This window comes from Ptychodera flava, chromosome 22 (assembly GCF_041260155.1).
Source record: "Ptychodera flava strain L36383 chromosome 22, AS_Pfla_20210202, whole genome shotgun sequence".
Taxonomy (NCBI): domain Eukaryota; kingdom Metazoa; phylum Hemichordata; class Enteropneusta; family Ptychoderidae; genus Ptychodera; species Ptychodera flava.
The window spans coordinates 17,549,972-17,564,835 of NC_091949.1; the positions used below are offsets into that span (position 1 = coordinate 17,549,972).

The 14,864-nt window shown below is 38.1% G+C and overlaps 1 protein-coding gene across 1 annotated transcript; it reads right to left on the reverse strand.

Annotated features, from left to right (window-relative positions):
- Positions 1 to 6,753: 6,753 nt before the first annotated feature.
- Positions 6,754 to 11,764, reverse strand: LOC139122842 (kelch-like protein 6). The gene is made up of 2 exons (XM_070688649.1): positions 10,828 to 11,764; positions 6,754 to 8,675 (listed from the first exon to the last, which is right to left on the reverse strand). The coding sequence occupies exons 1-2, from the start codon at positions 11,668 to 11,670 to the stop codon at positions 7,995 to 7,997; spliced, it is 1,524 nt and encodes a 507-aa protein (XP_070544750.1). The 5' UTR covers positions 11,671 to 11,764; the 3' UTR covers positions 6,754 to 7,994.
- Between the last annotated feature and the right edge of the window lie 3,100 nt (positions 11,765 to 14,864).

The following is a 14,864-nucleotide window of genomic DNA, read 5'->3' on the forward strand; positions in this document are numbered from 1 at the left end:
TGCCTTGCCAACAGTGTGTGTCAAGTATGATATGCCAGTCTGGGCTATAATCAGAAGTTCAATTGTCAACACCAACATATGACTGCTGTGTTGACGAGTTGAGTAAGCTGCCTTTCAACTTGACTGAGGGAATACAAGAAACTACATTTTACAAACACTACATAAGTACTGAGAAAATATATCAATAGATAGTTACAGCCAATTGAACTGTAAAGGGCCAGTAACTGTAACCTTTGCTTAATACTATGTAGACCATGCTTTTTGGAGTAGAACAAGAAACTGTAGTTGACATTAAAATCAAAAGTTGTATAAATTATCAAAAGTTACGGCTACTCGCCCTTTTAATGTCCAATTTTTAGCCAGGATAACAGAATCCTAATACAAGATTCCCATGAAATGCACATGATTTCCCCTGGTGTGTCTTCTGTAACATGAACGTGGGGATTTTTACAGACTTGACCTGATTGTGATATGTGTCAACTTAATCTCTTGGTATCATGATTTTTTTGCTGATTGTGAATAACCTTGACCTGAAAATGATTAAAATTTCATTCGCCAGACTTGTGTGTTCTGACCAGTAGTGGACCAAAAATCCAAAGAAGGAGAAACCTTAAATTTACTGCATGATTTGGTGCAACAAATTTTGCAAATAAAAGTTATGTTGTACCATGGGAAGACATTTAATTGAATCTTTTTTTTTATTTTGTACATGGTGTTTTATTTTTCTGATATTCAGAAATTAATTTCAAGCTGTTACAAACCTTTGTATCACCAGGGAGGGACAAATGATTTGGGTGATGCGTTGGGTACCTAGGCAAGCCAAGCGATCTTTCCCAGTACAGAAAATCTGGATAGTGTATGGGAAGCATGCACATTGCTTTTAGGTTATGATTGTAAAGATGTTCCTCGTAGAATCATTTGATTTTGTTTTTAAAATAGGAGTTATAAGTTTGACATCTTCCCCTCACAGATGAAGTCAGTAAAGACAAGAAAAACCAGGTGATCAGAAAAACCTTTGGACTTGACCTCAACATGTATCCTGTTTAAGTCAAACGTAACCATTTATGTGATATCATGCTATGAATGTGGAGGTGACAGTCTGCTCTCATGGTGTTGTACTGATGATGTAAAAGTTTCAAATGGTGTACCTTCACCACAAACAAAAAGAAATACTTGACAAAATAACAGCAAATGCATCTGTGAACTGAAAGTATGGTTTATTTTGTCTTTCAAAGTAAATTTGATTTGGATTTCTAGATATGTATGTTAGCATGGTATGTTCAATGTTGCAAGGAACATGTTGTAAAACATCACAACTTATGAAAACTTCGCAACTGTTCTAGTATAAATTTAGATATGACTGCAATCACTGTATTTCTTTGTGTTCTCATTTATTTTGTCTACAATACCACCTGTGATAAAGATATTTCAATGTTTAAAGTAATATGTGTCTTGAAATTAACGACTTTTGTTAGTTTTGTTCAAACTTTCAGTAAAAACTTCAAATCATTCCCTGTTGAAATCAAGAATAACAATCAGGATTGACTAGAGAAACATATCACCCAATATTTAGAATTGAAACTGGCTGCCATCTGTACGGTAGATCTTCTTGGGAAAAGTAATTTTTGACAAATCTAAGCCAGTGAGAAGTTTATTTACTCCACAAGCTTAAAAATCCGCTCATCATTTAGATCAAAATAGTATTGCGATAGTTTGAGAGTCTGAATATCTGTCCCTGAGGTGCATTCTACCCATTAAACTAAACTTTATTACACTGACATAGTTTTCTGTGGACTTTGACTTGTCTCTTGCATGTTGTGACACATGGAGGTGAGGGTAGTGTGGACATTTGCGAGTGCGGCCTCCAACGGCAAAATATGTCAGTTTTGCAGCATTGAAATCATGAAACATCAAAGGGCCAGCATCCTTCAATGATGGCTATGGTGCCAGGGACTTTAATGCACTGACTTCTCCAACACTATTTGCCAAGAAGTTTGTGGTAAACCCTTGATTTTCAATCAGTTTGATTTCCCTTGTGAAAGGAAAAGTTTTCAACATGAGTTGTGGCTTCTGGCCGGTTAGTAGGGGTAAATGTGAAACTTTGAATGCCTCACAAAGGTGAAATTCCATACATTTATATAGGATTATTTTATGGATATTGCTTGATGAAAATGGAAAATGGGCAAATCTCTTTTCAGAACAAACAAGATCTTGTCTATTGTTAGCATGTAGTGTGGTCTAGTTTAATACCTTTTTGTCCTTAAAAGGTGCTGATTGGAGTTTTTTTACACAGAATTCTCTACTTTAAACATCCTGTATTTTCAACTCTGAGTAAAGAAAGTTTTAAAAAAGATCGATTTATAAAAAAATAGTCAGGATGAAATACATCTAGTATGAGACAACACTTCTCTGTAATTTTTTTTGGCTCATGATAATCAATAGCAAGAATATGAGGCTTGGCTCATTCACCTTTGAGTACAAACAAACATTCAAATTTGCAAAAACTATAGACACTTTTAAAATTTGGGTGTTCATGGCAAAGTTATTCACTGCAAATTCTGAAAATCATGCATCAGGCACAGAACCACACTCCCCACCACACAGTCTGAAACAAAAGTGTTTAATTGGACCTAGTCAATTTCTCACAGCCCCGTTTCACTACACAGCTTCTCATCTCTGCTGTATGGTGACATCTCTCGAACAGTCTGGCTAGACCAGGTCCCACACAAATTTGTAGAGAAACCAGACTGCCTAAGGCTCACTGGGCCAAGTCATGAGATCAAAATCAGGGCAGGAGAAGATCAGACTGCGTTACCAAACAAGGGGCTTTGAGAAAGTCTAGTGAATGACCATTTCTGACCATTTCAGACATTTTGACTTTATTATTATATCTGCTGAATACGTCAAGAAGTAATACACTTTGTGAATAAAGCATGACTCTAGCCATCTAGGTAAATTGCATCTCTTGAAAAAAAATACACTATATAGATTTCATTTGTAACATACTTTACATGTAAAGGGTAAACATCTACTATCTATCGGAAGAGCAACTCATTTACTGACTTTTAAAATTGTAAAATTTTCAGGTTTCGTGAAAACTGGTGATCAGTGATGCGTTTGATCCTTTTCTGATAGAAGACGATACGTCGTCACCTGTTGTCTGTTTCAAACAACTTTACTCACACTGCCACAGGCCAGTAAACAGTCTCTACCCGAGTATAAGTGATGGCAAGCTTTTACCTGAGCAAAACTCAAAGTTACCCTGCTTCTGTTAGGTAGAAATGTGACAGACTGGACACAGTCACGAACATCCCTATGCAGTAAAAAGCTCTTGTGCCACACTTCATGAAGGATTTCGACGTTACAGCAGTAATACAGATCCGGACTGGAAAAAGTTTACGTAGACATACATTATGGAACTCCCATCACTAAAACATTTGCAGAGTCACTATAACACACTCATCTGAATTTGAGCATTTCCTAGAAGGACAGTCTGCATAAAGATAACAGCATGAAAATCCTATTACTAGGACGTTTCCAAAGTTTCTGTAACACAAAATTAACCAAAACTTGAGTGTTTCTGAGAAGAACAGTTCAGACAGAAGACAACTCAACATTATGTCTTCAACGATGGCTAATCTGAATATCCCTGGAGCTGGAATAACAACTGCAAAGCAAGTGAACCTGTGGACTTCTCAAGATCACACTGCTTACAGAAGACAAGTGAAATGGCAACTCGCGTGCATTTACAGAACAAAAAATAATTCATGAACACACCGGGGCATGCATAAAATGTACAAAACTATCTTCACCTAGTCATGAAAAAAGAAATAACATTCACATCGTAAGTTTACAATACACATGCTATTGTTACAGAGGGCATAGTGAGAAAGTTGGGTTTGAAACACAGAGACAAGACTGAATAGGAAGAGTTCTGTTCTCTTGCTGTCTCCATCATTATTTTTACTTGAAGAGAAACTATTTGTAGCATGGCAGTTGGTTGCATTAAACAGTGAAGAGATCTTTTTGCTTTGTAAATGTATAAAAAAACCCTGTGCAAACCACTATAATAATCATTCATGTATATATACTTTTATAAAGTGAAATACAGCTATTAATGCAATATTATACACATGGTTTTGTTGGCCTTACATCCCGCACATGGCAGCAAGTACATGTAAATCTACCTTTGGAAAAGGTTGATAAAAAAGGACTTATAATAACAAAAATATGTTATTCTCAGTTATCTCACCAATTACTCTTTCTTGTAATTCAAATTCACTCATTTTAATGATTTAAAATTACATTGCTATTAAACTTTTGTTTTGCAGGCATGCCCCTCAGTGATCAGTAGTTCACTTCATGAATAAACAACAGTGAAAGAGCCATGGGGCCACAAAATTCATGACAGACCACTGAGGGCGCTGTTCCTTGAGAATCAGGGGCACGTTCCATTTGTATAATCATGATTGTGATTACATGTAGCTGATCACAATCGTGATCGCGGTGTGATAACAAGATGGCAAACAACACAGGGGTTTATGCTGAAAGCTGAAACAGTGGTAAATTTAAGTTGGAGGTGGCATGATTTGTACAGCAATCCCTTTATTAAATATGAGTGGTGATTCTAGTAGTTAAACAGGAACTTCCCTATAAAAGCCGGATTATCGTAAATCTATGCAAATGTAAAAAAGCCACGCTACTGTTCGGATGTGCCGTATGTGGTCCCAGAATCCCATAATTTTGCTATGTTTAAGGCGTTCATTGTCATTGAATCTTGCACATGATGTCTGTGAATATATAGCGACTAAACTTGAGTCAAAAATAAACTGAAAAAATGTTCCGTTGTTTGTCGGAGAACGCATGTTTCAAAGTGTGTTCACTGTACAATCATTTGACCCCTCTTTGCATATGTCACGAAATTGCCAATCATGATTATTCAAATTTCTCATATGGTCAAAGCCATGCTATGAGAATTCGAAAATCCCCACCCAGTGTATGCAAATAGCTGTGTCATCAGTAATCCCTCTATTGTGTGCCCACGGTCCTGTAACTTCCCATTTAAATCTGTTCTGCTATATTGTACAGTTTTCCTAGCTTTACAATGATATTGGAAAAAATATGAGTACCTTATGCATCACCCCAAACTTACAGCAATGTCCACAGGGACATACTGCTGTAATTGTGCTGGAGAGTTTTGTTTACAACCTCCATTTGGATTATAGGTGTGATGTCACAGATGTAGTGCAAATGGAAAGTGCCCAACATGTGCTACTGTAACAATGTTTAATATATGTATTAAAAATTATCAATCACTCAGCAATTCTCAAATTACAATCTTCAAAGTTTCTAAGGATCTGGAACGGACTTTTACAAATTTGTAACACAACCCTGCAACCAAACAAAATATTTCCTACAAACGAACAAATACACATACAGTACACACACATGGACCCTGATGATAGCATTTACGCTGTGGGGCACTTCATAAAGCACCTTGGTGCCATAAAACACCTCAACATAAAACAACTTTATTTTATGTGAAATAAAAAACGAAATGGTGTTTGAATACAAAGTCATTATAAAATTTTGTGTACCCCTTAATTTGTTTGTTTTTGAAAATTCTCTTGACACACATAAGATATCATATACAGTCAAACCTGTGTATAGTGGTGACCCAAGGACCAAGAAAAAGTGACCACTGTATGGAGGTGGCCTTTCTATAGAGGGTGGGTGGCATTACTTTCTGTGCAGGTGGTGCGCTAAGTGGTGAATGTAGGGAAAGATAAAAGCAATTATAAAATTCCATAACATAAACCTGTTAAAAAACATAGAACAGCTACTTAGTTTCTGAAAGCTTGTAATGCAGAATGTAAATCAGTAAAAGTAGACTTACATGTATTCGTGCTTGCCAGTCTGAGCATTTTTTTGATAGAGGTTATTGAGAGTCAGATATATTGACCATTATATACAGGTTTTGTACCAACATGGAGCAATTCCATGTGACCACTGACCACATAAGAGAGGTGGCTATTCTGTAGAGGGCCTTTAACATGTAAAATGCCACGGGACTGCCACAAGGTGACCACTATAGAGAGGTGACCGCTCTGTAAGGGTGACCAATATGACAGGTTTGACTGAGTCTACACCATGTCATAACAATTGATAGGAGTGTTTATGTACCATATCCTTCAACAGGATCTGACACTGACACAAATCCCTTCATTGTTAGCACTTGATGCAAAACATGAAGTATTTTTGGTCTTACTTGAGCTTTTCACAGCGTTCGATACCGTTAATCATAATATTTTATTAAGTCGGCTGTCAGACCTTCTTGGTTTTCAGGAAATGCGCTTAATTGGTTCCGCTCATATCTTTCTAACCGTAGCCAGTGTGTTGTTCTCAATTCTACTAAATCAAGTTTCCGTCAAATTGATACCAGGGTTCCACAAGGGTCAGTTCTTGGCCCTATACTATTTAATGCATACATATATACTCTTTTGGGAAATTAGTTGCAAGTCATGGTTGCCTGTATATTTTTAAAGCCGATGGTTCTTCATTATATGTGTCTTTTAAGATCAATGAAGCTTCTGTGACCTCTAGCAATCTTCAATTATGTATTTTACAAGTTAGGTCTTGAATGTCTGCAAATTTCCATTTTTTGAAATGATGATAAAACTGAATTTGTAACTTTCTCTGCATCTTTCAGTAATGCTTTGGATGATAGAATACAGGGGATACGGGTCGGTGACACCCTGATTCCTGCTCAAACTCAGGCAAAAGTCTTGGAGTTATCCTGGATTCTGGTCTTACGATGTACCCTCATGTCAACAATATCTGCCGCTCAGCTATTTTTCACTTACGACGCATTGCAAATATTCGCAAATATCTTTCTAGATCAGACACGGAACAGTTGATTCACGCTTTTGTGACATCACGCATTGATTCATGTAATTCGCTTCTTTATGGTCTTCCGAAATATTCAATTAATCGCCTTCAACGTATCCAGAATATAGCTGCCAGAATTGTAACTCGCTCAAGAGTCACTAAGCATATCACCCCGATTTTGTTTCAGTTGCATTGGCTGCCTGTTTCTCAACGTATTGTTTTTAAGATTCTTATCTTCACCTATAAATGTATCCATTCACTCGGTCCAACTTATCTTTCTAGCATGGTTAATTTGTACGTCCCAACCCGTAATCTAAGGTCCGCTGACCAATTTAAACTGTGTCAAAGCAGGTCGCGCACAAAGAAATATGGGGACCGTGCGTTCAGTATTGCCGCCCCCTTTTTATGGAACAATCTTCCAATTGAGGTTCGTCGCTCCCCAAGCCTGCCAAGTTTTAAATCAAGTCTTAAAACATTTCTTTTTAATTCTGCTTTTAACTGAACTCATTCATTGTATTTTTTTGTTTTTGTTTTGTTTTTAATTCTTGTAACCTTTTTAAAATTGATTGTATTTTACCCAGCGTCTCTGATCACACTATTTGTGTGGATTTAGTCGCTTTATAAATGAATAAATTATTATTATTAATTATTATTCATAATTTGATGAGTGCCATGCATGTAGTCTGATTTATGGTTTCATTCAGCTCTTCCAAAATTTGCATTTGAAATTTGAGTTGTGAATTCCTCTGTTAGCTTGCTAGGAGTACCTGTATACTCCCTGTCATCAATTTAGTGGAAGCTAAAGGGTATGATACCTTCTGGACACCTTTACAACAGGTGTTCTGCCCTCAAATGAATTTCACAGAGTAGAAATTGCTGCTTAGACCACAGTTTCCTAAGACCCTCTGGTACGTGGTCTTTGAGATCGACTCCATACTTCTCATCACGTGATATTCTCAAACCGGTATCAATCCAGTGACACTTGCTTATGATGTACACCGTGTTGTCAAGACAGACAACTGAACCTTGGTAGCACAGGGGTATCCACCGTTCAGCGTTTGACATTTTCAACCCCCAAGTAAGTGGCCTAGTTCCTCCAACCTTGCTTACATATAGAGTAAGACGGTCGTCCTTCTTATCAAGGTTTGCAATGCAAATGTGTTGATTGATGACTTTAACGGACACAGTGTAACATGCATCAGAGTCTTGCGATTCAGAGAAACTGAAAGCTTTCCCATCACTGAACAGCACATGATCATTATAGACCTTGACCTTGACATTTGCCACTCATTCAGTTCTGGATTGAAAAACCAGTACCAGTTGCCTGTCCTTTTGGTAACGCCAAGAACAAACAGACATTCGTCTATTGCCATTATATGAGTGATGTGTTTCAATGGGTTGCTCTTCTGCTTCATGACCAAACTCAGTGGGTAAAGATACTGCCACTTGCCAGAGGTGAGATTGTATCTCTGGATTTCAACACCCAAACTGACATACAGGCATTTACCAAGAAAGGCCATACTGACACTATCACTTGACGACAAGCTTGTGGCTGAATATTTCAGATCTGTCCACTTATTTACAGCAGGAACATAACTATAGATGCTCTTGTTACAAGAGATGTAGAGGCAGTTGGCGTGGACAATACATGCATCGGTACTCTGGATTTTCCCACTGGGAAGTTTCAGACCACAAACTTCCTTCCATGTCTTGGTGGTCCAGTTAAAGTACTTCACATATCCTACTGTTTTATAACCACTTCCGGAACTTCCAAACGCAACCAGAACCTATATTTTGTACAGATATAAGAAAATGGGGATATAATTGTAATACAAAATCTTGACCTTTGACCAGGATTGAAAAACAATGTTGCCTCATTGCTGAATCACTATACACAGCATGATATTATTCATTTTTGTGAATGATCCACACAACTGCAAAAGAACTCAAGGTGCATTTTGCGGCAGGGGGTGAGGTTGTTGTAGTGTAGTGTTTTGAAATAGCAAACTAGAACTGGTGTTCATTGGAACTGGTTTCTGCATTCAAAGTTCTTTGAAAAATGATTAAGCCTTCTCCCTCTGGTTGGTTCACGGTGAAATATGCAAACGACATTGGCAATGTGTTTGGCCCTCTGCTATGCCTGAGGTGTCTCAATGTACAGCACTGACGTCCCAGTGCATGATTGGCAGTAATTACTATTGTAATGATCTCACTGTTAGACATCTTACGTTGAAGACTGGGATGCCACATATCTAGGTCTTATCATATTTTCAAACATAACTCTATGTTTTAAGGGGTTTTTTAGTGATTTAGTATTTTAAGGGTGGGGGTTTCTAATTGCCACACATGTTTTGTGAATTCCTTTTAAATGTAATTTTATAAGCTTTTTCAGTTATGTAAACCAATCCCATTCGACAAGGTGGTCACAATAGTTTGGTAAATAAGTCATTCCTATTATCAAATGGAATGCATTGTCGCTATAAATTTTTTTCTTCTGATTTCAAATGCCACTACGAAGTACCATTAAGCCTGTGGAACTACATACAAAGCGCGAGCAGCGAAATCCTGGCAATTGCCCACCTGATTCCTTAAAACTGCCAAAAGAGAGTGTACAGAGGTATTCATCCAAGGCATGATGCTTGCAGTAACTGGAAATGGTCAAAGTACTGGAATGAAATACCCTCAGTATTTTAACACTCATGTAAGTCTACCATTGTCAATAGTAGATGCATGATAATTGCCAATATTTCACTTTTCATCTTACTTCAATCTTATCTTCTTAAAGCTAAAAAGGGCGCGATTGACTCCATTGAGGCTGTTCATCTTTGCGATAGTTTACAAACAATTTGCAAGTGTTCGTAGCTGAGCGAAAGTCGGGAGCTGTTGATAATTAAAGCTGATGCATGACAACCATAATTCCTGTTTCAGTTAAGACCTCCACACCCCTCAAAATGAAAGCATGACACCATTACTCAAAAACCCTCCTGGCTGAGGCGGATCCCATATACTGTTCATGTTCACGTAGGAAAATACCATAGCTACATATTGCTCAACTTCAATTCATGATTAATTGTTTTAAAGGGACAAAGTCGGCCATTTTTCATGAATTTTGTTTGATGCAAGATACTACTTGTATTGTTTGACATGTTGAAAGATACTGAATAAATAGGCGACCATGCATATATTTGACTCCAGTTTTAGACAAATTAAATGAAACCATCGTGAAAATGAATTAATGGTCATGACCATTAATTCATTTTCGCAATGGTTTCATGTATCGTGTCTACTGGGGTCGAATATATGCATGGTCACCCATTTATTCAGTATCTTTCAACGTGTCAAACAATACAAGTAGTATCTTGCATCAAACAAAATTCATGAAAAATGGCCGATTTTGGGGATAGAACATTATAATATATTTTATACGAGGAAAAATGTTTGACACTTTTCACGTTTCCACTAGCAAAAGAGCCTCAGCTTGTCCACTCTCACTCGAACTGTAAATCTTTTCAGGAGCACTTTCGCCTCCATATTTTGTGGTCTTTGTGTTGTCAATGAACCCGAAGATACTGTTGTATGCTTGAAGCAAAGTCATACTTGGTACATTCAGACAGCTGAAAGCCACATACTTGTGACCACAGTCCCTCTGGACTGTGTTGTGATGTATCTATATCAGTATTGATTCTTTTTCTTTCATTCTGCTTTCTTTTCTGCTTGATGGACCTAGTAGGTCATGCCTCTCCTCATCAGACTTTGAGTTGAACACATATTTACATCCATGGCTGCATAAATGGTTTTATCTGCACCTATTCTTCGTTGTTTGACACTTGGACAAGAACAAGGTTAGGAAACAATACAAAGGAATTACGTTTGTTGTACATCAGCTTTATAATTGTAATTATCAAGAGTCCTTTATTAATGCGGCATATGCATTGTTACCTTTTTGAAATTGCCCCTTGCACAGACTTGAACTTGAGACGGTAATGCATGCTGAATTAGAGTCTGCTTGACAACGTCTTGAAAGTGTGGTACGGTCATTGCACTGTCGAGGCTGCATAATTCATTCAACTGGTAAGGATCGATCAGTATGAGGCGCACTTGACTCAGAAGGTCTTGTGCATGCTGAAGTCTGTTTTCAAGGTCAAAGTTTATCCATGAGAGAACAGCTTCAAGTACTGTCACTTCAGACAATACATGAAGATCATCTTCAGCAAGGATGTTGAGGAGGACATCTTTGGAAATTCGCTCAAAGAATTCCATTTTTGACGATATGCTTACAAAGTTTACTTTCATAGCATCAGTGGCCGCATCTTTAAGTTCAGTCAAACCGTACATTTCGGCAGTTTGAAGTGACGATACATAATTCTGTACATCATCAGGTTTCTCCAGAAACTGGCGAACCAAAAAATCACTGCAGTGGTTGATAGCGCCCTCACACTGCAGATGATTTGCCATATCCAGGATTTCAAAGACGTTTTCAGACGTCATGTTGTCAAACTTTCCTGTGTACATGTATTCCAAATTACTTCTAAAACCGTCCGCGGTCAAGTTCTCTCCCTTCAGATGAACCTTACGTTCAGAACTTTCTTTCATTCCACTTGTGAACATGGAACGAAAATACTGACACACGGCCGCTAGAACTGACGTGTGAGCAAGGAAATCTTTATCTTGCACACGAATGACAACATCACATAGAATACCTTCTCTTCGAAGCCCATCGAGTCCTTCTTGAAGTTCAAGAGCATGGTTATGGGTTGACTCATCACCGCCGACGCAACCCATGGTAACCAGTATTTTACAAAAGAAAGAGTCGAGTCTCTACCACATCATTCACTTTTCCGCAAACGTCTCTGACCCGGTCAGGAAGTGAGTGACCGCCTAACTTTGTCTGATTTCAGATCGATGGAATTCTTACCGTTCGTAAATTTTTCGTTAAGTGTAACATAGAAATAGACGAACTGAAAAAAGTATCGGATGCTCAAGCCATTGCATGTACTAGAGAGACTTTATATGACTATATCTAGACTGTATCTTAAGTTTTGTTTATTATGAGGAAGTTAGGTATTCAGGATTAGCAAAACATCCTGCTGCAAATGACGTCACTTCTGGGTCAGAGTTTGCTACGATGGCGGATGCTGGGAACGTCGGTATCGGTAGTGTCACTACAAATCAGTCTAATTTTCTTCTTTTGCGAGACTGTTGTCGAAAAGGACACAGCAAAGAGATCATTCTAGGTAAGTCGATATGATATGTAATGTGTTGTGTTGATACGTGGTACGCAGGAGGCCAGAGACTGTTACAAAGAATGTTGGTATCGATAATATTTGACGGGTCGCGCATTTGTACTCTCGACGCTCGTTTACGGTTTCGCTTCACTGGGTGACGTATTTGAATCTGTTGAACAGAGTGAACGACGAACGATGCTGTTATGTAATGTATATCAGCGGTAGGTCTTCAAGCAAGCAAAGCTTTGTTTGCCGCTGTACTGCAACTCCTGACCCTGTGGGTAAAAAAAGTCGAAAAACTGTGTGTCTCTTCGCCGTGATGAAATCACACTGCAGATTTACTCTTGGAAATTTGCTTGTTTGGGTATAGTTGTGCCCACGTCGTGCTGTTGTCGGTTCAATCATAGGGGTACAAGCGAGGCTTCAACCATACCTCCATGATCCAACCATGGAGCTACATCTATGGTCAATGCTCTTCTATCTGGTTATGTCTGTTCTATGCTCGAAAGATCTCGTACAAGTTTTACCTTTTTATTTCAAAAATTGAAGGATAGCTGTGTATTATATAAGAACACACCCACCATTTTTCTCAATCACACAGGCTGTTGAACATATCTGCCTCCACAGGCTCTTCAAACATTGCCTCGATACATATATCTGATCCGAGGACCAGTGTTTAGTGCGTTTTGCATTACAGGTTAGCGTAGTTCCTTAAAAGCCCCCCACTTTTTTTCTTAGGTAGGATATACAACCCTAAAACTAACCCTAACCCCCAATTCTACACCTCTCCAAAAGTTGTATTTGATGTGCTTCTTCCAAGGAAAGTCCAACTAACTTTCAGCTGGTTGCTCACTTTCTACTATTTTTATAGTATTTAAGACAAAGTCACAGACTTGTTCTACCTGCAACTTACAGTAAAACAGATAGTGATTTTGTAGCTCATTCTTTACTATTAGTATTTGATAGCCTGTATCAGACAGTTCATGTTCGGCTACATAGACGATCTGCCAAAGTCCACGATTAAAGTGATTTCTGGGGGTGGGGGCCTAAACGAACTCTTGCAGTATGTGGAAAGTGTCAATATGCACTGTAGAAAATAGTGGTTGTTTTACTCAATATTTAGGTACATGTAGTACAAGTTAGCATAGAAATGAAGTTAACTAGATGATCATTGTAATAGACACTTGTGACATAATCACTGTCGGGTCAAGCGCAAGGGTACCACATGTACTACCAGTGACCTCCATCGGTTAAGCAATCGATATTACTCTTATGTTTCTAGAAGTCTTTAGATTGGCTAACCTATGAAAATATTTTGTGGTAGTTCTTTTGTACAGGAATCATTTCACTGTTGTAGTATGTGGGTTTCTTCCCACTGGGCCATATTTTGACAGATGAACCCCGCAGGAATCACATAGATTTTAGATCCTAAATTTTAAGAACAATTTATTTCAGGGTCAAGGCACGAACTTGGGTCAAATGCTCTGAAATTCTGAAATACTATGTCTGTCTGTCAGCTGAACCATAAGATTGTATTGATTCTCAGTGTGATTGTAATGTTTGCTAGTTGATTGTACCACAGTCTCTCCTCCAGACCAAGGTTTCTCAAGTATCTCCTATTGTAATTTGCTTCCAGCTAAAATTGCAAAGCCCTTGCTAGACTTATCGAATGCATACATGTACTTTGTACAATTAGGGTAAGACAAGTAAGGGATTGTCTGCAGGATTTGAATCTTTCTTGAAACTTAAGACATTTGCAGTAATCCATTTTTATCCATGCACATGCACTGTGTACTTGTTAATACCCATCACCAGTACAGATGTACAAAGTAAATCCATTGACCTTTTAGCTTAAATTTTTTGGTATTCCGACATTCCTGATTTTTATCCATTAGTATTTAATGGTCCACTGCACCAACGGAATGGTAATTCACTTGTCCATCCCACCAAAACCCCAAGTCCTATACCTGGCACACAGCTCTAGGTTTGTTCATTGTTGGTGGAATCGCATGAAAGCACTGGGGAGGACAAGTGCCGTAGCCTACTATTGCTTATCCATAACTTCTTGACAAAAGGCAAGTCTCCATAACAAATTTCATTTTAAGAAGTCCAGCAACCGTGTCTAATCTTTTCATGTGTGTACCTTTACACATTGTCAGCCCAATTATTCACTGCTTCTCAGCCACTACAATACATGTACAGTTTGAAGTATATTATAGGGCACCTACGTATGGTTGAAGCTCAGTTTAGAGCAATCCACTGTGTGCTTGTAATCTTCTTTGTCTTTGGGTGCTTTTCATAATAAATGAATTTAACCATACCCCATGGGATAATGTTAAACTTTAATAAGATAATATGGCCTAGCCTGGCTCAGTGTTCCACAGACTTTTCGAACTCAGTCCTCTCTGAAGGGGCCGTTTGACTTTCATTGTTGGTAATGGTATTGTGTCAGGGGATGAAAGACTGCAAAGGATTGCCATGTAGCAAGGACCAATGTCAGGGTATTGCTAGAAAGTGTTGTTGCTTGTTGATGCTTTCACATGTTCACTATCCTTTGGTATTTAGCCCTTTGAGTGTCAAAATCGATTTTTGTTGCCTTTATACAATAAAACGCCAATTTCTTTCAGATCTAGACAATTTTTTCTGATTTTTACCAAAATTTTGGTCAAAAAGTGTAGTCCATGAAAATGTATGTCCATTTGGTCCAAAATCTTGGAAAAAATTACAGAAAAATTCATAAAAATTGGTAAA